The sequence below is a fragment of the Myotis myotis genome, unplaced genomic scaffold (genome assembly GCF_014108235.1).
Source record: "Myotis myotis isolate mMyoMyo1 unplaced genomic scaffold, mMyoMyo1.p scaffold_m19_p_15, whole genome shotgun sequence".
Taxonomy (NCBI): Eukaryota; Metazoa; Chordata; class Mammalia; order Chiroptera; family Vespertilionidae; genus Myotis; species Myotis myotis.
The window spans coordinates 3848215-3871869 of NW_023416319.1; the positions used below are offsets into that span (position 1 = coordinate 3848215).

A 23655-nucleotide genomic window follows, 5' to 3' on the forward strand; every position below is an offset into this window, starting at 1 on the left:
ATCCCTCCCCGGCGGCGGCGGCGGCGGCGGCGGTGGCGGCCCGGCTGAGGTGCTGGGGCGGCAGCTGCGTGGCGGCCGCCTCCTTCGTCCGCCGCCGCCTCGGCGCTCGCCCGCCCGCGCGCGCCCGCCGGCCGGACGGCCATGGCAGGTGAGGGCCCGCGCGGGCGGGGTCGCGGGGCGTGTGGCGTGGCGGGGGGCGCGGGCGGGGCCGCGCGGCCTGACGTGCCCGGTGTGTCCGCAGGAGCCGGAGGCGGCGGCTGCCCCGCGAGCGGCAACGACTTGCAGTGGTGTTTCTCGCAGGTCAAGGGGGCCATCGACGAGGACGTGGCGGAAGGTAAGGCCTCGCCCTCCCCCGCGCCCCTCCCCGCACCAGCCCTCGGGACCTGGTGTCGAGACCCCGCCGGGAGCGTGCGCGCCGAGGTCCGGTCCGCAGACTGCAGCCGGCCCGCGAGCTGTGCGGGGAGCCCAAGGTCACGGCGCCTGCTCGCAACTCGGTCTTCCGCGCGGGTTCCGGGCTCTCCCCACCGCACGGGCTGCCGCCGGCAACTCGGACCTGGAAGTCTTTGCAGAAACGGGGGGCTCGGGAAACCAAACGGGGGCGACTGCTCCTCTGCAGTGGGTGCGGGCCGCGCTGGGCCGGTCGGGACGGCGGCCGCAGCCCTCGACCCGGGCCGCCTGTTCCGCCGGGGGTCTGGGCCGCCGTTGGCCGCGGTGTCCACCTTTAAAGACGGGTCGGGATCTGGTGGTCAGTTCCTGCCTGTCCAGGGACGCGTTGCCAAGCCCTTGCTCGGACCCGGCGGCTCTTTTCGGCACCGTAGCCCCGAAGGAGCCAGCGCACCAGGCTCCGGGCTGCCCACCCAGCCGCTGGGCAGAGACGCGGGAGTTTCATCAGAGCCACACGGTCACTTTCTGCCTTGACACAAAAGACCGCTCTTTTGCCCCAAGAAACGGACAGCCTTCTGGCCGGTGTCTGGTCCCCTCTCCTCCTCCTTGGCCCCGCCGGTGACCTTCCTGGTCCGGAGACCTTTGGTGCGGGTTATTAAGCGAAGCCCTGCTCCGAGAAGTCTAAAGATAGAGGCATAGAGTTTGAGGTGGAAACTAGGTGATTTTATATAACCGCAGCAGTTGGGTTCTGTTTCTCTTCTGTTCACTTAGGCTACGTTACTTTTGTTCATTTTGCGTGAGCCAAGTGGGTGACAGTTTAACTTCCTCGAAATTTCTATCAGGAGCGAAGCAAACCCTGTTTGTTTAGACGCAGTGGTTCTCAACCTTCTGGCCCTTGAAATACAATTCCTCATGTTGTGACCCAACCATAAAATTATTTTCGTTGCTACTTCATAACTGTAATATTGCTACTGTTATGAATCGTAATGTAAGTATCTGATTTTATCTTTTTACTTTCTTAATATATTTTATTGATTTTTTTACAGAGAGGGAGGGAGAGGGATAGAGAGCTAGAAACATCGATGAGTGAGAAACATTGATCAGCTGCCTCCTGCACACTCCCCACTGGGGATGTGCCCGCAACCAAGGTACATGCCCTTGACCGGAGCGAACCTGGGACCCTTGAGTCCGCAGGCCGACGCTCTATCCACTGAGCCAAACCGGTTAGGGCCGTAATGTAAATATCTGATATGCAGGATGGTCTTAGGCGACCCCTGGGAAAGGGTCGTTCCACCGTCAAAGGGGTCGCGACCCACAGGTTGAGAACCGCTGGAGAGGTAGAGAGGTGGAAGGGCTCAATGCCTCTATTAATTTCTGTTTTGTTTTTTCCTTAAAGAAGTCATTGTTGACAAGCTGAATAAACTTTAAATCTAACGAATGGCGTGTTTTACTAGTACTGTGATGTTATAGTTTGAAAATATGCTGTCTTTTAAAAACCCTTGGCAGAAATATTTTGTTCTTTGAATTAAACTGATTGGAAATTTTTGCAGTTTGAAGTAAAATGTTGAACGCATCTCAAAGCTTGGTATTTCGGGTTATCTTTTTTGGTGATAAAAAGCTTTGTAGTCATTACCCACGTTGTTGGTTTATTTGTTTTTTATTGTGTGTATTCAGGCTTTCTATCTTAGTCCACATATGCTTCAGCCTTAGTAATCTATCAGGGTTAACACATTTATAACTCTTCATCGTAGTTGTGATAGTTTCATTTGAATTGTTTTATTACAATAGAAGTCGGTAATAAGGAAAATGTAATTGTTAGCAACTAGTGATTGTTAAGCAATTAGAATAAAGATGGTTAAGAAGCTGGTTGTAGCCCTAGCTGGTTTGGCTCAATGGACAGAGCATGGGCCTGCGGACCCAAGGGTCCCAGGTTTGATTCCTGCAAAAGGGCACATGATCCGGTTGCCGGCTGGATCCCCAGTAGGGGGCGTGCAGGAGGCAGCCAACCAGTGATTCTCTTTTTCATCATTGACGTTTCTATCTCTTTCTCCCTTCCTCTCTAAAATCAATAAATATATATATTTAAAAAAAAAAAAAAGAAAAGAAAAGAAACTGGTTGTACCCAAACATCCTTGAGGAAGAAATGTCGCCAAGTGCTAACAGCAGGTGGGTCCTTTAAGGAGATGTGTACCCTGGTTGCTTGGACCGGGGACTTGAGTAGTAAATTTGTTTAGATTTGTGGCTCATAAGGCCTTTGTTCTTGAAAGTTTTGTTCTGGTCTGAGCTCTGCTTTGAGAAGTTCCACTGTAACCTTCAACTATCCACTTTCCCCTGCACTGGGAGATGAAGTGGCTGAGATTGTTTTCATGGGAAGTTCTGGGTTTGGTGTATGCCTGCCATTTATCAGGTCTGTGAAATGGGTACTGTTCCTTGTGACTGTTGCAGGATTGTTGGGAAGATTCCAGGTAATGCAGGGAATCTCTAGCAAACAGGCAGCACAGTACCTGATAACTGTTAAAAGCTGGTGTCTTGCATAGGAGAATAACTTACTCATTGTTTCTCCAAGGAGCCAACTTAAGAAAATGAAGGGTATTGGGGGCTAGTTTCCAGCTGAGTTCATTTTAAAAGGTCAGAGCACGCCAAAACCGGTTTGGCTCAGTGGATAGAGCGTCGGCCTGCGGAGTGAAAGGTCCCGGGTTCGATTCCGGTCAGGGGCATGTACCTGGGTTGCGGGCACATCCCCAGTAGGAGATGTGCTGGAGGCAGCTGATCGATGTTTCTCTCTCATCGATGTTTCTAACTCTCTATCTCTCTCCCTTCCTCTCTGTAAAAAAAATCAATAAAATATATTAAAAAAAATAATAATAAAAGGTCAGAACAGTGTCCTGAAGGGCTGCTGGTGCTGGGTGTTGGAATAGAGAAACCCAGTTCCTGCCTCACAAAGTCCTCTGCTTAGGCCAGGGGTCCTCAAACTTTTTAAACAGGGGGCCAGTTCACTGTCCCTCAGACCGTTGGAGGGCCGGACTATAGTTTAAAAAAAAACTATGAACAAATTCCTATGTGCAGACTGCACATATCTTATTTTGAAGTAAAAAAACAAAACGGGAACAAATACAATATTTGTATTTGTATGTGGCCCGTGGGCCGTAGTTTGAGGACCCCTGGCTTAGGCAGACTGAAGCAGATGGGTCATTGCGTCATTCTGAGAGCAGGGCATTTCGAGAAAACATGATAGACGTGCCCAGTACAGAGACTTGTATGGGTAGTGAAGGGGAGAAGTGAGGCTGTGTGTAGGAAGAGGGAGGAAGGAGAAGAATGTTTCAGATGGAGGGAGATTGGAGAGAGTGTGGTGCTTTCTGGGAAACCAGTGTGGTTGGCAGGGTCCAAAGGGTGATGAATGAAAGCCTTGAATACCATGCTGAGGACTTAGAATTGTGCTTTGAAGTGATTGCAACGGTAAGCAGAGGAGTGACACTGACTGTTTTTTAGGAAGATCACTCTGGCCTTTGGAGAATGGAGGTTCTGGGGTAAGAATGGAGGCAGAAGTACCAATTAGAAACTTACTGCAATAATAAAGGCTGGAAATGTGGGCCCGCTCTAAATCAGAGGTCTGCCGGCTTGTTTGTAAAGGCATCTCGTAGATATTTTCTACTTTGCAGACCACACTGTTTCTGTTGCAACTACTAAGCTCAACTCTGCTTTTGTAACAGGAAAGCAGGGAAGAACCCACTTAGGAATGGGTGTCATGGTGGGCCAGTACCATTATTAACAAAGCAGCGGGGGTCAGATTGTGCCCTTGAGTTGGCCAGCCCTGTGCTAAACCAGTGGTTCTTGGAGCCTTTGGTTCCAGGAGGACGCGAGAGCTTTCGTGCTTGTGAGTTATATGTATCGAGATTTGTTATATTTAAAGTTAAAACAGAACAATTTAAAATATTTTCAGTATTTCACTTTAAAATAACCTATTACATGTTAACATGACATTTTAAATGAAAAACAGATTCAGTGAGGAGAATGGTATATACTTTTTGCAAACTGTAAGTATAAGGCTTAGTCGAAGATAGCTGGATTTTCAGATCTGCTTCTGCAATTAACCTGTTGCAGTGGTCTTACTGAAATACTTGAGCCCGGTGCACTAATTTGTGCACCAGTGGGGTCCCTAGGTCTGGCCTGTGGGATTGGGCCAAAACCCACTCTCTGACATCCCCCGAGAAGTCCTGGATTGCGAGAGGGTGCAGACTAGGGACCCCACTGGTGCATGGTCGGGGCCGGAGAGGGACGCGGGAGGTTGGCCAGCCAGGGAGGGACTGCAGGAGGGCTCCAGGGCATGTCTGGCCCATCTTGCTCAGTCCCGATTGGCTGGACCCCAGCAGCAGGCTCACCTACCGGTCAGAGTATCTGTCCCCTGGTGGTCAGTGCACATCATAGCAAGCAGTTGAGCGGCCTTAGCATATCATTAGCATATTAAGCTTTGATTGGTTGAATGGACAACTGGACACTTAGCATATTAGGCTTTTATTATATAGGATATGAAGAAAATTTGGCCTCAGCTTACACGTAGTTAGAAAAGGAAGGAGTGACGGAATAGCCTTCTCATATAGTTGCAGCTATTCTTTAATAGTACAATGAAACTGAAGGGGGGGGATGCTTTCCTCAAGTTTAGTTAGGCTTTGAAACCTGAAACTTTTTATTCCATTACATCGAAATCCATAGTTCTGTCTTGTACTTTGAATAAATCTCTTACTCATGCATGTGGTTTGCTAACATCACACCTGGGTCATTGGGAAATATTTATGCATTGAATTGTTCAGGTTATATAAATGATACATTTCATTATACAAGCTCAAAGAAAATCACACTTGTTAATATCACCACTGACCTCATCAGAAAAATCTTACAGTGGAGGCTGTCAAATTAATAGTAATTGATATAAGTTTTCTAAAATTCTAATTTTCTATTGAAAGTTTGGATTTTATCCTATATAATAAAACCCTAATATGCAAATTGACCAAACAGCAGAACAACCAGTCACTATGACACACACTGACCACCAGGGTCAGACGCTCAGTGCAGGAGCTGCCCCCTGGTGGTCAGTGTGCTCCCATGGGGAGCGCTGCTCAGCCAGAAGGTGGGCTGACCTCTGGCGAGTGCAGCGGTGGTGGCAGGAGCCTCTCCCACCTCCGAGGCAGTGCTAAGGAGCAGGAGCCTGGCTTCTGGCTGGGTAGCGCAGCAGCAGCACTAAGCACAGCAGCAGCACTAAGGACCCCTCGGGAGATGTCCACCTGCAGGGGGCGGGGAGGGGGAAGCCGGCCTAAGCTGGAAGGCGGAGATCCCCTGAGGGGTCCTAGACTGCGAGAGGGCACAGGCCGGGCTGAGGGAGCCCGCGCCCCCCCCCCCGTTCCCTCGCACAAATGTCGTGCACCATGCCTTTAGTTGGCAATAAACACTGTCAGTTAACTGCTTTCCATGAAGTGAGAGGCTCACTTCATTGTTTTCCATGAAGTGAGAAATTTTCAAAAATAATGCTGCCAAATACCAAAGTCTGAACCACCATAGTTGGTCAGCTGCTCTTTCAAATAAAAATGGCATCGCATGACATTTTTTTGATGCACTGTTGCTCTTTCCTCCAAATTCCTTCTTTGTTATGGATTTCCTCTTACATGTCTGCCAGTCCTGAGCTGTGGGTTCATGTTTCAGGTGGAGCCGCTTTGGACACTTGTGTGTGCAGGTGGGCTTTTCAGCTGAGGGCTGCCCTGTGGTGGGTCATTTCTTTAAGGACCTAGTGTGTTTGACCCTTGATGCCTTCTCTCCCGGACTTTATCATTTCCGAAAGGAACCCTGGGGATGGTGGGAATGATTCATTCCTGGCAGCCAGCATTTGGGACACAGAATGGGAGTAGCTGTGTGCTCCCACCTGTCAGAATGGGGAAAGCTTGGGGGCCAGCAGTTCTGCACAGACTTGCAGCCATCTCCTAGTTGAGACCTTGTTGAGGCCCTGGTTCCTGTAGTTGCCTTGTGGCCGAGGTCTCTTCAGTTTCCTTCTGCCCCTTGCTGAGGTTGGGAGGGAAAGGAGATGAGCAGCTGCCCGTGGCCCACCACACTGACTCAGAATCTGCGGTGGATGCTCAGGGGCTGCTGAGCATTATCCATGGTGTGAGGGTGATGTAGACACTAGTAAGCTCTGCATCGGCCCGGCATCCCTCGCTGCTTGCACATCAGAAAGGAGCCTTGCTCTTGCCGTGCGAACAGGTCCATTGCCACACAGATCATGGTCAGGGGTGCCAGCTGTGCTGTGCTTGGGGCTCCTGGCCGCTCAGACAGAAAACAGAATTGAGTCATCGCGCAGTACACAGTAGTTTCAAACAGCCTCGCTTGGTGCCCTCAGTCAGTGTCGTACTTAGTGTCACTCTGGTCTTGTAAAGTATTCATAGGTTAAATTAATGTTGGTAATTTAAATTTTATTGGGGTTTTTTTTTCTTAGTATTTAGTTTGAATATTTATTTTTATTTTAGAGCTCTTCTAAACTACAGTATTTCTAATTTTAGGTTTATACATTTTTATGTAGCTTAATGAAAATGATTTCTCACCACTGACAGTAATGGGAGATTTCTTTTAAAAGATTCAGTCCAGGACTAGCCGATGTGGTTCAGTTGGTTGGGCATTGGCCTGTGCACCCAAAGGTTGCTGGTTCGATTCCGAGTCAGGGCATATGCCTAGTTTGGGGCTCATCTCTGGTAGGGGGCGTACAGGAGGCAGCCAGTTGATGGATAGATCACTCTCACATGGCTGTTTCTCTCTCAAAATCAAATTTTTAAAAAATATATTTTACTGAGTTTTTTTACAGAGAGGAAGGGAGAGGGATAGAGAGTTAGAAACATCGATGAGAAAAACATTGATCAGATGCCTCTGCACACCACCCTACTGGGGATGTGCCGGCAACCAAGGTACACATGCCTTTGACCAGAATCGAACCTGGGACCCTTTAGTCCACAGGCCAACGCTCTATCCACTGAGCCAAACTGGTTAGGACTTTCTCAAAATCAATTTAAAAAATAAAAGATTTAGTCCGTTTTTATTAAGTTTGAAAATCACTGACAAGGCTAGAATACCATTAATTATATGATACACCTCCTGGGTATAAATGGCATAGATGTAGTCTCTTTTAGTCCAGTACAGAATAATTTAGTCCCCTTTAGTCCAGTACAGAATATTTCAGTTTCATTTAAGCAAATTAGGTTATTTTGAATAATTTAGTTTAAAAATTGACACTTCAAACAAGAAGCCTAGTCCTTTTCCCAAGTCTAACTGAAGATTTTTTTTAAAGAAAAACGAAATCCCAGGCAATAGAACTCAGTATGTTTTTATAAGTCAGTAAACAGTGCCAATGCAATAAGACATCATCTGTTATAATTCTTTGATGAAAATATTTGTGCATACCTTTAAGAATTGTATTAAATTGTGGCCACTTTGGAGGGGCAGTCTTCAAGTGGTTTCAACATTGGGGTCTGTTTCTGATGCAGATGTCATGTATGACAGCCATTCAGCAGTATGTCTTTAAGCACTCCAACTTCAGTAGTCCTGCAGCCCAAGCAGTCACTGGCACTGGTGGATATGCCCTTGGTGGTGGTGGCCAGCAGCAGGAACAGTTTGAAGTAAAATGGCCCTTTCTCAGAGCAGCCAGAGAGATGAGATTTTCTGAGGCATTTGAGATGGTTGAATCTCATTGTGGTCATAGAACCAGCTATTGTGGCCCTTTGGGAGACCATACCCACACCTTGATCGTGGTTCAGTCAGCACTTAAGCAGGAACTGCAGAGAAAGCAATTTCCTCCAGAGTCTATTGGGGATGTTTCTTCCAGCACTTGGCCTTGTTCTCTTGGTAAAACTTGGCTTTGCCCCTGGGGAGCTGATGTCCAGGGTCTTTGTGTTGATAGTATCAGAAGTCTCAGTTTTGACCAACATAGTCTCACTAGGTAATGGGTCATCATTGTCAGTAGTAATGACTTCATCCAGACAAGGGAATAGAACCTGTACTGTCCATAATGTCATTTCGTACAGAAACCAACAAAAGTTACTGCATAAAATTTACGACGTTTCTGTTAATATTATGTAACAATCAGATATATTTTAAAAGTTAGTGTTAGGCAGGCATTATATATTAGGCAACAGTCTCTTTGAACCAGTTTTTTTTCTTTTCAATATTAATTTTCTAAATTTCTACCGTACATGCTTATATAAGACAACCCAGTCTAGATAAATCCTGGTGCACCAGGGACTAGGTATTCTATCCCTTGGGCAAAACCTTAACTTCATATGTGCTGTTGGCTCTGGTTCCAGAACCGAGTAGTGGCTGGTTGGTAATTAAAAGTTTCTTAGGAAAATTTGGCTTTATCCAGGGAGAAAGTTTTATATATGTTTATCTGTCTTTTGACCTTTTTTGTTGATTTTTTTTATACTCATTGTGATTTCTCCCACAATTGTAATCTGGTAAACTGCCTCTGTATTTTATTGACAGCTGACATTATCTCAACTGTTGAATTTAATTACTCTGGAGATCTTCTTGCAACAGGAGACAAGGGAGGCAGAGTTGTTATTTTTCAGCGGGAACAAGAGGTCAGTAACTTACAGTCCACAAACCGGATGAAATCAGTCAACCCTTCTGATATCACTTTAATCATGCAGAATCGTCTTACCAAAATTATCTCCGGGAGTTGTGTTTCAGCTCACTGCCATCCAGCCGTTGATCCCTGGTCAAGTCCCCATGCCTTCTGTAATTCATTCAAGGGGCTGTCCGTGAAATCACTTCACAAGCCCCAGCCTGTGGTCTGGCTGTACAGGGTACTTACTGCTAAGGAGACCTGCTTGGGGGGAGGGGAGGGGGGGCATTTGTTCTCTCTGCCTCCTCACCCCCTGAGGGCTGCATTGTCAGTGCAGGAAGGGAAGGTATCTTCAGAACACAGACCTGGGAGGGGCCCACAAGTGAGTCTCACTTATGAGCACTGGTTGTAGGTCCTGTCCCTTTCTGGGGAGCCAGGGAGAAAAAAACCTTGTTTTCAGTTGTGCGAGAGAGGGAATGGGAAGGAGCCCAGCCTTGCCCACCCCCTGAGTTCTGGGGGCTTATCAGAGTCTCCGAGAGCACCGAGAAAGGATCAAACGTAATGATCCCCATGCAGGTGTGCTAGCCCGGCCTGGGGTCTCTCTGCAGAGTGCCTGTCTTCCTTTTCCCTGAGAAAACCGTGACTAGGCTCCCTTGCCTTCCTGTTTCCTGGTAGATCAGTGGGCAGTTACTTTTACATCTCCAGATTCCAGTCTAGCCTCTATAAGTTTTTGTGGTAAAACTTTAGTATAGAGACTAATGAGCCCTTGTTCTCTTCAATGGAGGTCTGTACCGTAGTACATATCACCAGGCAGGGGCACCAAGGGGCATCTATGGTGTGGCCCTGGCTCCTGGTAGAGTAGGGAGAATAGAAGGACTGGGGGTCATCTTTCTTGTTGTTTTACTAAGGTGGTTAATTTTGACTGTCATCTATTGTACATTTTGGGGGGCTCAGGTGTTTTTTTGTTTGTTTTACTTTTAAAAATGTGTGTGGTCATTTGATGTTCAAATTGGTAATGCTGACATTTCCCCTACACTGTGCTTGTTCATGAAAACAGCTTTGTATTTCCTTGCAGAATAAAAGCCACCCTCATTCTAGGGGAGAATATAATGTTTACAGTACCTTTCAAAGTCATGAACCAGAATTTGACTATTTGAAAAGTCTAGAAATTGAGGAAAAAATTAATAAAATTAGGTGGTTACCACAACAGAATGCTGCTCATTTTCTACTCTCTACAAACGGTAAGACTTTTGTTTTTAATGGCTATTTGATTTAGGATTTCATTTTCTATATGTAGGTTGTTTTTGTTTTGTCTTTTACCCATTATAGAAGTTATTTCTGCTTTAAACTTTGTGGGGAGGGTAATTATTAGCTAGGAAACAAGTGATAGGTTGAAAATTCAAATAATGCAAACACACACTCTCCCAGTACCACATCCTTAGAAAAGGAAAAGAAAACGCTCCACATGTGGACCAAGCGCCAGTGGTACCCTCCCCATTTTCAGCTCTGACACCGTTACTTATGTAAGAAACGAGTGTCCACCCATAATTGGAAATACACACTTCTCTAGTATAATACCCAACTAACAGTGGTGCATGATAGTATGGTTTTTTCTTTTAATATGGAAAATGAGGTTTTTATTTTCAGATAAAACTATTAAATTATGGAAAATAAGTGAACGGGATAAAAGAGCAGAAGGTTATAACTTGAAAGATGAAGATGGACGACTTCGAGACCCATTTAGAATTACAGCACTGCGGGTATACATTCCGTTTTCTTTAAACTATCAGTATTTTTCATAAATTGATCAATAATAATGCCTAAGTCAGCTATTATCTGCCTTAGTGATTCAGAAAGTTATTTATATAATAGAGTCATTGTATGTATGCATGTTAGAAATGGGATTTCTCATATTTCACAAGAGCAAAAGTCACACGTTAGCTTCAGAAAATGCAGTAATACTGAAGAACAGACTCCGATTTAATTCCACAACAGCAGCCTTTCTAAATGTATCCACTGCCTTTCACTGTACAGGTTCAGATTAGCACATAGCGGGTTGACGACCAGGAGGAATTGAGAACACCTCCCAAGGTGACATAGCACAGGTTGCAGATTGAAAGATGAGCTACAGGCCACCAAGATGCATTTATGGTGGTTTTAGTTGGATTTTCTCTGAGTTAACTGAGGCAGGTCTAACGCTTCGGAATCCTTGCCTGTCAGTCCATGAGCATCGTTACTTTTTTAATTGTTGAATTCTCCACTCGCTTTTTGGTGCGCTGGGTATAGAATGAAATGGCTGTATTTCATCAGTTCTGATACCTAAGTTTTTTCACATTTTTAACATCTATGAGATTGAGTAAAACTTAAAATCTCAGTGTCTTGTAATTGTCCTGAGAGGGAGAGGGGGAGGTGCATGCCATGGATAGTATCTTAAATGTGACAAAACGTGAAGGAGGTAAACACGTGAGTCATGGCCAGGCATGCCTCATATGACACCAGGGAGTACCACTGTGCACAGGACGGCGCAGGAAGATGGGCACCCATGGTGGTGCAGAGGGTCCCGACACAAAGCGGCCTCGTGTTTCTAAATGTGTTTACTTGTTTATCAGGCGAAGGTTGGTATGCACACGTTCAGACTGTAGCAGAGGCTCTGCAGAGAGGGACACTGCTGCAGGACTCCTCCACTTGGCCCACTGTAGTGACGCTGGGCCATGTGCTTGTCTGTGTAATGCCATTCCTCTGCTTTCCTGCACTGGGTGCAGGCGGGGTGCTGGGGTGATAGGTGCACAGGACGGAGCCCCAGCCCAGCAGCAAAGGCAGTGCCACAGCAGTTAGGAAAACTGGGATGTTTTGCCAAGGAGACATGCAGGATGGGCCAGTCACCGTAAGGCCTCTTAGGTCGATAGTGTTGCCCTGTTTCTGGGGGTTTGAGACCAGGAAAGCTGGGTAATGTGCTGAAATTGAGTTTACAGAACCCTAATTTGAACCAGGATGTGATCCAGCTGGTGATTTCTGACGCCCGTGCTTCTGCTTTTGGATCCGTGGTTCATGATAGTGTAGATGGTCCCTGTTTGTGACAGTGACACTAAGGTACAGTCACTGTTGTGAGCTGCTCACTTCAACTGTCAAGTGTAATAGAGAGGAGCAGGATGGGACCACGTGGGGTGCACTTCTCCTGCCCCAACCTGTCCCCAGCACTGCCGCCCACCTGAGCATACCTCCCTTTCTCAGTACCCAAGCTCCTTCTGACCATGCCTGCTGCTACATGTGACACCCACATGCCTGTTTTGGAAAAGCTATAGGTCTTATTAGGATCAATCTTGGTTTTATTCAAGGCTGCTTTTATGTGCTTGGCCTGAATAAAACTGGTGGATTTGGTGGCTGGTGAAGCATATGAGAAAAGCAGTTTCTGTATAAACTACTCTTCTTTATCGCAGGGTGGGGTACGGGGTCACAGGCTGGGGAACTACATTGACGCACCTGTGAATTCAGGTCTGTGTGTGCACCCTAACTGCCTCTAGAGGTTCACATGGATTTTTAAGTTATCTAAACTTAACTGGGTAAGAGTGAGAACTATTGGTTTTCCTAAATTTTCTTTTCCTCTTAAATTATTTTAGTGTTAGAAAATAGGCCTCATTAATTAGAGGAAGGTGTCTTCTATTATAAGTATTCAGTTGTCCTGTGTTTTGGTTACTAGACATGAGACATGTATGTATTGGAGGGGTATGCCAGGCCTGTCCCAAACCACATAGGGCTAACATGTCCCATTCTAGAGAAAGCAGGTGTGTGGTCAGCATTTAACTGGTTTAAAGTGAGGGAAGTCGCCCGGTCAGTGTGGCTCAGTGGTTGAGTCGAACTAGGAACCAAGAGATGACCGGTTTGATTCCTAGTCAGGGCACATGCCTGGGTTGCAGGCTCGATCCCTTGTGGGGGGTATGCAGGAGGCAGCCAGTCAATGATGGGTCTCTCTTATTGATGTTTCTATCCCTCTCTCTAAAAAAATCAATTAAAAAAAAAAGTGAGAGAAGTCTCTTTGTGCACATTTCCCAAAGAATTTTGGCCAGAGAAGACTAAAATGAGAGATTTCCCTTCTTGTCCTTTAAGGCACTACCTTTTGGTTTTAAATTACAAAAATAACAAAAAATACTATCACTAATTTTTGTTTGGATTATAAAGCTCCTTTTCTGCTAGATGTCAGTGATGTTGGTCCTTTTTTCTTTCTATCACATGTGGACGCTGTCACCCACGACTGAGCCCCTCCTTCAGGCTGTGGCCCTTCCTCTTTTCCTTCGCCTGGCGAACACCTCTCTGCTGTTTCCATTTCGGTGTAGGTCCCCCCTTCCCTGGAAGAGATAGGGTTTCTGTGCCCCCGTTTTAAAACCTTTTATTGAAGTATAATGTATACACCAGAAAATGCCCCTGCCATGTAGCTGAGCGGCCCCAGGAGCACAAGTGCAGCAGCCAGTGCGACTGAGAAACAGCAGCTCCCGGGTCCCTCCTGTGCGCTCCTCCAGCCCTGCACCCCGCCACTGCTGTGCTGTGTGTGTGGAGCAGCAGGCACTAGTGGTGGGAAGGGAGGGTCCAGCTGAGCCTCCCATAGCCACAGGGACAGGCAGGACAGTGAAGCCACATCATTAGGCATCAGAGTCCTGAAGGCAGTTTGTTCAGGTGCTAGTTTAATTTTTTCTTCCACAAGGTGTCAGCCTTGGTAGTGGCAGCCAGGAGGAGCAGCTTGAAATAGACAACCTCCCATATTGTAGCCTATTTCCATAGCCCTGTCACTTGCTATTTAGGGTGTTATAGTACAAAGCTGTCACTGAACTGTGAATGGAGATTCATCTCTTTTGTTATCTGCTGTGTGTTCTGATTATATGCTGCTGTGGTCTTGTTTTGAATTCCTGTTTTCTTCCAATTTTAGGTCCCAATATTGAAACCCATGGACCTCATGGTAGAAGCAAGTCCACGACGAATTTTTGCAAATGCTCACACATACCATATAAATTCCATTTCCGTAAACAGTGATCATGAAACGTATCTTTCTGCAGATGACCTGAGAATTAATCTGTGGCATTTAGAGATCACAGATAGAAGCTTTAGTATCCTTCATCGGGCGGGTCTCGCACTTTCCTAGGCTTGTTCTTTGATAGGGAGCTCTCAGCGCTATACCCCCCTCCAGTCTTTGCTGCCTGGCAGCCAGGGATGTAAATTCTCTGTGGTTTAAAGGATCTGTTCCTTGAATTGGAACTGTTTTCTACCTTTGGGAAAAGTTTCCTCTGCTGGGCCTGATCTCAAGTCCATTGCCTTCCTGGTTAAATCATAGGCAGTTTTATGTAGTATGTATTTGAAAGTTCAGCGTTGCTTTTGAGGGGAGGGGAGGTGTTACTAAATTTGCTAATAGAAAATACTGGCTTTGGTTAGAATGATATTTAAGTACCCAACCCCAGAGGTGACTGATCGTGGAAGACATGCAATTTAAGGAATAGTAAAAAATTCATCTTTTAAGTGATATATGCTATTATTTTTAGGATGAAAATCTAAATTTATTGTCTGATCACACATTTTAAAAGTTATTAATTTTCCCAGAAAATAAGGACCCTCTGAAATCAAGTAGCTTCAGTCACATTTTTCCACATTTTGGAGTGTTGGCTGGCCAGCCAGCCAGAGCAGTCTTGACTACTGCTGTGCCGAGGCTCATGGTTTGGCATGTGCCTGTCTGCCTTTTACGCACATAAATCTCAGGAAATGAAGTGTATACGACTTTAAATTCTAGCATTTCACACTTAATTTTTATGAGCTGTTGTCCTTGACTTGAGTTGGTGGTTTTTTTCATGAGGTCACTTAGTTTATGAAGCTGTCTGACAGTGCGGAGGCCTCTGTGGTGCCGCAGTGAGGGGATGCCGGCCCCAGAGCGCCCCGCCCCACTTGGGAAGGAGCAATGTGCCTGGCTCCCCTGTTCTCTTCTTTCTTCAACTGGGCAAAACTTCCCAAGTTTTGATACTTATATTTATGCTCATGCCCCGCTTTTTCTTTATTCTCCTCTAAACCCTTAGATTTTTAATCATTCTTCTTCTGAATAGAATTGAAACAATAGAGAGGAAGGAAGATTCTGCCCCCATAGTCCAGCCCACCAGAGATGCCATTGTAAGTAGTTGGATGCATATCCTTCCAAGCTTTTTACGCCCATGTGCACAAGTTTTTGTGTTTTGAAAACACCAGGCTCGTCCTCTACACAGTGATAGTAAAGTTCCTAGCACCCGGGAGGATCAGGAGGCCCAAGTTCAGCTCAGTGACCTTGGCATCTTCCTCTGTAAAGGTGAGGGACTAGAATGTGCCTCTTGGGGTTATTGTAAAAACTAAGAGAGAGTGATGCAATGGCTATTAGCCTCGTTTATTTTTTATTTGAACTTACTAGGTTCACATTGGTTAATAAAAGTATATAGGCTTTAGGTAAATAGTTCTACAATACATAATCTGTATAGTGGGTTGTGTATTTATCACCTCAAGGCAAGTCTCCTTACATCACCATTTATTCCTCCCTTTGTTCTCTTCTGCCTCACCCCACCTAACCTCATTTTTTTTCTTAACATATGACCATCTTTCCATGTCAGTAGGAGTACAGACTTACAATTGCAGGACTAATTATACACGTTTTCCTGTATTATATGTAACAGTCTTTGGAGCCATAGATCTCTATTAACTTAATATCCATTTTTTTATTTTTTTACTGTCCTTTGTCATTTTTTTCTCCTGTTGGAAGCTCCTGTTTTCCCTTAATGATCTGTGAGAACTCTAATACACAAAGGCTTTGTTTATACAATCATATCTTTTACATATTTTTTTTTTAATTGATTTCAGAGAGGAAGGACAACATCAATGATGAGAGAGAATCATTGATTGGCTGCCTCCTGCATGCCCCCTACTGGGGATCGAGCCCGCAACTGGGGCATGTGCCCTTGACTAGAATTGAACTCAGGACCCTTCAGTCCGCAAGCCGACACTCTATCCACTGAACCAAATCAGCTAGGTTTATACAATCATACCTTTCATTGCTTATTAAACAATGGTTGTCCCATAATCATGCTTCACACACCCTTTCCTGTGACAGAGATTATAAAACATACTTTCTTATACTTAGTTGTCCCTATGAACACTGTAAACATAGTTTTGATCTGCTCACATGATAGAAATAGGGGCTAATGTGCTTCTCCAGATGCTCAGCCGCCTGCCCAGTGCCTGTCCCTGCCCCTTCTGCACTCTGACAGCCGCCCTGGGGCTCCTCCGGTGACCACTGTCCCTTCAGTGTGCCTTGGGCTCCCTGCTTCTGAGCTGGCCAGCTGAGAGCTGGGCCTTGCGCTCTCATCTGTGGCCCTGGTTCTTACTCCAGCTGCCCTGGGCCTGCTGGGAGTCTTCTCTGGCATTCGCAGCCTCATGCCCGGAGCTTCCCTGGGTCCCCTCCCGGCACACCCCTGGGGTCACTGCCATGCTGTCACCCAGGTGTCAGCTTTCTCAGTGTGGCAGGACACATCTGAGAGGCAGCTTCTGCTCTTGTTTTTGTTTTTTCACTACAGTGATGGCTATACTTGGCGACCTACTATGTGACCCTGGGTGACTGTTTAGCACAAGCTCTGAATGTCAGATACTTGGGAAAGCAGAATCTTTTGGAATTTGGAGATACCGTGTGTGGTATATGTGTGTGTGTGTGTGTGGTTACTTATGGATAGAGCATGAGATTTTTGTGCAGGTGGGTGCTTGCTTGCTTTTCTTATTTATGTCATTAAATCTGTGTGATCTATATGAAGGCTTCATAAAACATCTGAAGCAGCAACAGGAGGAAAGCAGCACTGGTGAGAGAGAGAGAGAGAGTGCGTGTGTGTGTGTGTGTGTGTGTGTATGTGTGTCCGTGTGTCCAACCCTGTCAGGCCCATTATACTAGTCTGCTTAATGCATCAGTGTGAATCCTCTTACTGAAGGGCTCCCTCACAGCTAATCTCTTAAACCTCACTGCGGGGAGAACCTTGCTTGACATGGACTAACTAAAACCGCCAGGCGCTCTGCCTTAACCGCGCTTCCAGACATCGTGGACATTAAGCCCGCGAACATGGAGGAGCTGACGGAGGTGATCACCGCAGCAGAGTTCCATCCACACCAGTGCAACGTGTTTGTGTACAGCAGCAGCAAGGGGACCATCCGGCTGTGTGACATGCGCTCCTCGGCCCTATGCGACCGACACTCTAAGTGTAAGTGCCCGCCTGTTGGAAACAGCTCATTTAAATCCTGTCCAGACTCTGGAGTGTGTGCAAAGGCTGAAGGTTTTCTTCTGCCCCCACGCTTGGGCCCACTTGTGGCCTCCTTGGTTCCATCAGTCATGGGCCATTGCCAAGAGGTCCTGCTTCCCAGAGACATTCGTGTTGGAGCCACCGTAGGTTGGCTCTGCCCCCAGTCTCGGTGCATCGTCACAGGGACCTGGGTTGGGCCTCCAGGATGCATTTGCCCTGTGACCCTTCTCAGCTGTTAGCTGTGTTGGACTGGCAGCCAGTCTCTCAGGAAAGTCTAGCACTTCAATCCCAAGCCTTGACTCTCCTAGGTAAAGAAAGTTGTGGGTTCGTTTTATTTTTACCCATAAAGAATAGGCCCAACTTTATAGAAAATCATCCTACATGTCTTGGGGATGTGATGTATGTTATGGAGACGTTGCTGGAGGATCCTGAGGTGTGCCCCAGTAAAAACCATCCTGTTCCAAACAGCGCCAACAAACGTACAGGTTCGAAAAAAAAGTAAAGCAGTTTAAAATGAAAGAACATGCCGACCTCCTTGCCCAAAGATGGCTGAGCCGAAAGCATGGCAGTGCCCAGGGCTCAGGTGCAGGCGTAGCCTCCACGACGACACGGGTGAAAGACCATGGACTCACTGCCGAGAGAGCAGAACTGGGAGACAGTAAGATTTGCCAAGGAAGATGAGGATCTTCCTGAAAGTAGCGATCCAGTTTTGTCAGTAGATCATGACCATGGAGTAGTGAAAACAAACCTTGAAGTAGGTGGTTATTGAAACTTGGACCATGTGGAGGTATGGTCAGTCTTGAGGTGGGGAAAACAGGATGTCTGAGCTGCTGGAACGGCAAACCTTCAGCAGACGTGGGGGCACTTTCTCAGCCACCCTGAGCATGGCACCTGCGTTCTCATGTGATGCCATTTCTTAACTTCCAGTTATAGGGATGGGGCAAGGCTGGACATGTCTGCTAGGGCCTGAGCCACAAGGACACGCAGCTGTCTGTGCAGTAACAGCCTCCAGTCAGCCCAGGGCCTTAACCAGGACACAAGGCAGCATGTCGTGGGGAACTTCTCCAGGTAGCAGTTGAGGCCTCCTGCATGGACATGCTGGGCCGGAGCTGGGTGGAATCGGGGCCCGTGCTTCTGTTGCTGCCCCTTGTCACTCTCTGGCACTGAGAGGCCTGCCTAAACGTCTTAAGCACAGAAGTGGAACACCAGAAAGTGCCTGGAGATCAGAAGCTTGAGCAGTAGCCTTCTGAAGTGTCCGGGAGGGCCTAGGTCCTGCTGGGACTTCAAAATGATTTGTCCAGTTTCTAAACAGAAGTCGAAAATACTGTGTTTTTCAGTTTTTGAAGAACCTGAAGATCCCAGCAGTAGGTCTTTCTTCTCAGAAATAATTTCCTCCATCTCTGATGTGAAATTCAGCCATAGTGGTCGGTACATGATGACCCGAGACTACCTGTCGGTGAAGGTCTGGGATCTGAACATGGAAAGCCGGCCCGTCGAGACCCACCAGGTGAGGCCTCTGTGCGAGGACACACCGCATCTCACGCATGACGCTTTCTAACCATCCTGTGATCTCATTAAGGTCCACGAGTACCTTCGAAGCAAGCTGTGTTCTCTGTACGAAAATGACTGCATCTTCGACAAATTTGAGTGCTGCTGGAACGGTCCAGACAGGTAAGCCTGCATCAAGACTGACCGCTGCCCAGGCTCGTCTCCCATGGGTCTCCTCAGGCCAACAGGTGACTTCCAGAGACAGATGGCAAGCTGCGTGGAGGATGCTGATGGACTTGGCTTTCCAGGCCATCTGTTTGGTGACAGTCTTGAGGTGGGGAAGGCAGGATGTCTCAGCCAATTTCTCCCCTTGCTCATAATTCCTTCCATATTTAGACAGCGCAGTACTAGGTTCATGTTGATGGTTTTTGAATGCTTGGTGAATGATAATTTATTTTCTGTCTCCAAAATGAGTGGGGAGGAAGGGGGAGGTCATTTACTAGTAAGTATGGGAAGGGCCTGCTCTTCCAGAGAGAAGCAGGAGAAAACCCTCAGCGCTGTTGGTTGTCACACTTGGACAGAGTAGAGGGGGCCAGGGTGAAATCCTCCTTTAATTTATAATGTGACAATTCTGTTACATCGATAGTTTATTTTTTGCATTCTTTAAAGATGATAATACTATTGCTGAGAATTAAATAATATCATCAAAAAATTCTGTCTCAGATGATGGCAGGAGATGATCTTGCATCATCTTTAGTAGAACTGTGTCACGTAGCGCTCCCGGCAGTGAGGGACTGGCGGGCATTCTGAAAAACCCTTCAGCACAAACAGTAGGAACGCTGGGTATGACACCACACATTTCTTCACGTGCACAGTTGAGCTCACAAGGGCCAGAAATGAGGGAGCCAGGACCCCTCAGCTTGTACAGCCCAGAGGTGGTACAGTCACACTATGGGCCCACGCAGACAGGGCATTGAAACGGGGGTCCTCGTGGGTTATGGAAAAGGTATCTGTCTGCATTCAGATGGGGTCTCAGGAGAATTCAATAAAAATCCTGGGATTTGTGACCACGAACCTGCCCTCTGTCACAGCGATGGAGAGTTTGTATCTACACTGGCTGCATGATCTGTGCTGAGGGTGAGGTGCTCTGCATGTCTGCAGGAGTAAACTGGCTTCCAGTCTGGGCTTGTGCCCAACTTACCCGTCAGGCTTAGTGTTTCATGGGTGCTGGCTGAGGTCGTGAGATTCCTGGGTCAGAGACAGGACTTGTTCTTTCTTCATGGCACAACAAAGCAGCATGAGCTTCGTGTTGGCCTTGGTCCCCCAGTCCCACAGGAGTGACACGAGGGGCCCAGGCAGATGCCATGCAAGCAGGGGGGCTGTGTCACAGACAGCACACACTGAGCTTTTTATAGCAAGTGGTAAACAAGCCTGCACTTGGACCACTGCAGATACAACCCTAGAAGTGGGCCAAGTGGAGAGCACTCAAGAACCACATCTTGACAAGCCCCCCGAGAACTTGCAGGAGTGCCCACACCCGTGGCAGAGAGCCCCTGCAGGTACACCCAGGGCTCACGCGAGCTCACCGGCGAAAACTACCATGCCACCGGGAGTCAGTAGAGACAACAGAACTTCGCCTCTGAGAATTCAGATATTGAAATCAGACATTACAGAATATAAAATAAGAATGCCAGAAACACAGGTTAAAGGAACAAAACCTGAACAGGCACAAGACAAAAGTGGCCTAGGAGATATGGACAAGAATCAGTCAGAGCTTCTAGAAATAATGAGTGCAGTGGTTGGAAGTTGCTGCATGGAGTAAAACCACGTGTGCCCCACAGATGGTCTCAGGAAGGCGCTGAGCACAGAGAGCAAGCTGCAAGGATACCCATGGTTTGATGACATGTGATATTTAGGATTGCAGGACAGTGTTTGTCTAAGAACATGTAACTCTTCAGAATATAGACATGTACAGTGTGGTGCACCCTGACCTTGAGTGCTTGTGCCGCAGGGGACACAGCAGGATTTAACTGTCAGGGGTGGCTTGTGGGTACACACATATTCTTGTATATTTATGCTTTTTGGTATATCTGAATGCATGAAAAAATCATTTAAATTGCCTGTCCCCAGGAACTTCCAAAAGCTTTCCAGTAATGTTTACTTGTTCTTTCATTCTTGCGATCACTCCCCTGCCTTTTTGCATGGAAGCTTCTGTTGAGGGTGAGGTGAAGGGGAGGAGGGCCTGGGCCTTGCAGCTGAGCAGCCCTGCCGCATGCTCTAGGTTGTCTAAAGAACGGACAGCCGCCGCTGGGAGTCCACTTATGCCACATCTGGCAGTGTTCCCACAGTTGCAATAAGTACAGCTAGCTGGGAGTAATTTTTCTCCTGAGTTTATCTTTTATTCTGGTGTGAAGTTCTAGACAAGGTTAATCAGACAGTCAAGTATTTGCCTACAGCTGGGATCAGCCTTGAACCAGGTAAATGAAGTACCAGGCTTCCCCCTCAGGGTGACTGAAAGATCATAGCTCCTCATGCAGTGAGGAAACAGGAGGATGTGGGTGTTAGAGGAAGAAGACTGCAGAAATGGCCAGGATTCTGGTCGTGTCTCGCTGGGAGAAATCAGCGGTGTTGTCTGAACACATCTCATCCAGAACTGGACACCTTCTGAAGCCAGGGCTGAAGTCATGGCAACTGTCACTATTGTTCCGCCATTTTTCTCGAAAAAGACTGGAAGTTTTAACCAATGTAATAAAAATGTGTTATAATGATGATTTACTGAAAGCTATTAGAATTAGTCCTGAAGAAACAGTATTGCAACATCTGGAATTAATTATGAATGAGGTTCTAAATTTCTCCCACTCTCCTCCCAATGACTTTCTCTTCTTGTAAAAAATATTTTTGAAATTAATTAAAAACACATTCTTTTATCAACTGTGAATGAAGCTACTGTGCCAAGCCAGACAAATGTCTATTGAATATGAACATGGATATCAACTTCAAATCACTGATACAATACAGAAGTTAAGCCTTGGAAATAAATTACACTGTTATCACCAGGACAGATGATATGTAGTAGGGTTCTTTTTACAGTTTTTAAAAATGTATTAATGTAATAAAAAATATGAATCCATTACATTTTTGTTCTGTAATACTTGTTTTTACTGACATGACTTTATGAAAGTGTTTTATATATATGAAGTTCAGTAAGAAATTCTCACTGCATTTCTCTCCTGACCATGATTCCTTTTCATGTCTTGTTTCTAAGAATTGTCCTGTTATGTAGTTACAGGAGTACCAGTGACCACATGGCTTGTCTTGTGCTGGGTTCAGTGCTGTGGCGGGGCGTCAAGTGCCTGCTGGCTTACACGTGCTTCTCTTTCTGTTTGAACAGTGCTATCATGACAGGGTCCTACAACAACTTCTTCAGGATGTTTGACAGAAACACGAGGAGGGACGTGACCCTGGAAGCTTCCAGAGAGAACAGCAAGCCTCGAGCCAGTTTGAAGCCTCGGAGAGTGTGTCCAGGCGGGAAGAGGAAGAAGGACGAGATCAGTGTAGACAGTCTGGACTTCAATAAGAAGATCCTGCACACGGCTTGGCACCCCAACGACAACATTATTGCTGTGGCTGCCACCAATAACCTGTATATATTCCAGGACAAAGTCAACTAGGAAGTGTGAGAACGCATCTCATCCTGCAAAGCTAAGCCTGTGGTTTCTGTTGTGGAAGGGGTGTTCTCTCCATGGATCGCAGGGTGCGCGCCCTGTTCCCTTCCTAGACTGGAGCCTGCATACACACAGCCAGGGAGGCTGTGGGGGGCCGCTGCACAAGCGAAAAACTTGGTGCAGACTGATGGACAGAGCTCAATAAAGGCCATTACAATAAATGTATTTATTTAAATCTGAGCCGTCCTTTGCAGTTTATAGACCAAAAAATGAACACCCAACAGAAAACCTGTCCCGTATCACTCTCTCGTCCTCTTGCCATCTGATGAGGGCTCTCGTGCTACTGTACCAATCGCCCGGGGGCCACTGGCCAAATGCTCAGGCAGCTTGACCTCCCACATGCCTGTATCTTCCATCACACCTTCTGGTGTAACCACCTAATAAAAGCAACACACTATACAAAGTGTTTTTAATCCAAATCCAAGTATTGCCTTTTTCTTTGATCACAGATGATGAGGTTGTACAAATCATGCTTCAGAACAACTTGGAACCTTGTCCTTCATTGGCAGGTGGCAGGACCTGTGAAGTTCTGAGCATGCCTGTCCCCAAGCTTGCTAACTTCGCTTGTTTCTGTAGAAAGACTCCCTCTGACACAGCAGGTAAGATCCGAGACACCGTAACTCACCGCTGAGGAAGCAGATTGCAAGGAACTGAACAGACTTGCTGCAGTGCGATGAGCACCAGGTTCCATGCCTGTCAACTTCATTGCAGTTGAAAATGTGTGCTTGCTTTTAATTTGTTAAACGCAGGGAGGGGACCATGCTGTTACAGCTCACTCACCCTGTGTGCATAAGCCAGCAAAGTCAAACACCTTACAAGATGAGGCCACCAGCATTCCCAGACAAGCCACAGAGCTGTAACCATACTAACTGCTGGGGCTGCACTGCCTTCTGACTCGCTCCTGAGCCCAAGGCAGTGTTGGGGGAGGAGGGGAAGAGCAGGGCTCACGCTCACTCTGAAAACAGGTAAGCAGGTATGTCTTGATTGCTAATGACAGTGATGCACAAATGCTGTCACTCATTACCCTGAATTAATAACGCCACTTAAGTTCACGTTGTTAGAAATTGAGAAGCTAAAAGTGCATTTATTTTACTTGAAAAATAATGCTGTATATTGGTTGTGATATGGTTTACTAATCTGAGATGTGGAACAGAGTTAAGAATCACTCATCCCTGTTCCTTAAGAAAAA

At 46.6% G+C, this 23655-nt stretch overlaps 1 protein-coding gene across 4 annotated transcripts; it reads left to right on the forward strand.

Moving 5' to 3' along the window:
- On the forward strand, positions 1-22885 carry PPP2R2D (protein phosphatase 2 regulatory subunit Bdelta). 4 transcript variants are annotated; one of them, XM_036335703.1, is made up of 10 exons: positions 16-148; positions 242-334; positions 8896-8993; positions 10053-10218; positions 10625-10737; positions 13896-14073; positions 17050-17214; positions 18591-18760; positions 18833-18924; positions 22025-22885. In XM_036335703.1, the coding sequence occupies exons 1-10, from the start codon at positions 142-144 to the stop codon at positions 22410-22412; spliced, it is 1470 nt and encodes a 489-aa protein (XP_036191596.1). In that variant the 5' UTR covers positions 16-141; the 3' UTR covers positions 22413-22885. The 4 variants fall into 4 exon arrangements, with proteins under 4 accessions (XP_036191595.1, XP_036191597.1, XP_036191596.1 ...); XM_036335705.1 differs by having other exon boundaries at positions 22133-22885; XM_036335702.1 differs by lacking the exon at positions 8896-8993 and having other exon boundaries at positions 1-148.
- The last annotated feature ends 770 nt before the right edge of the window (positions 22886-23655 follow it).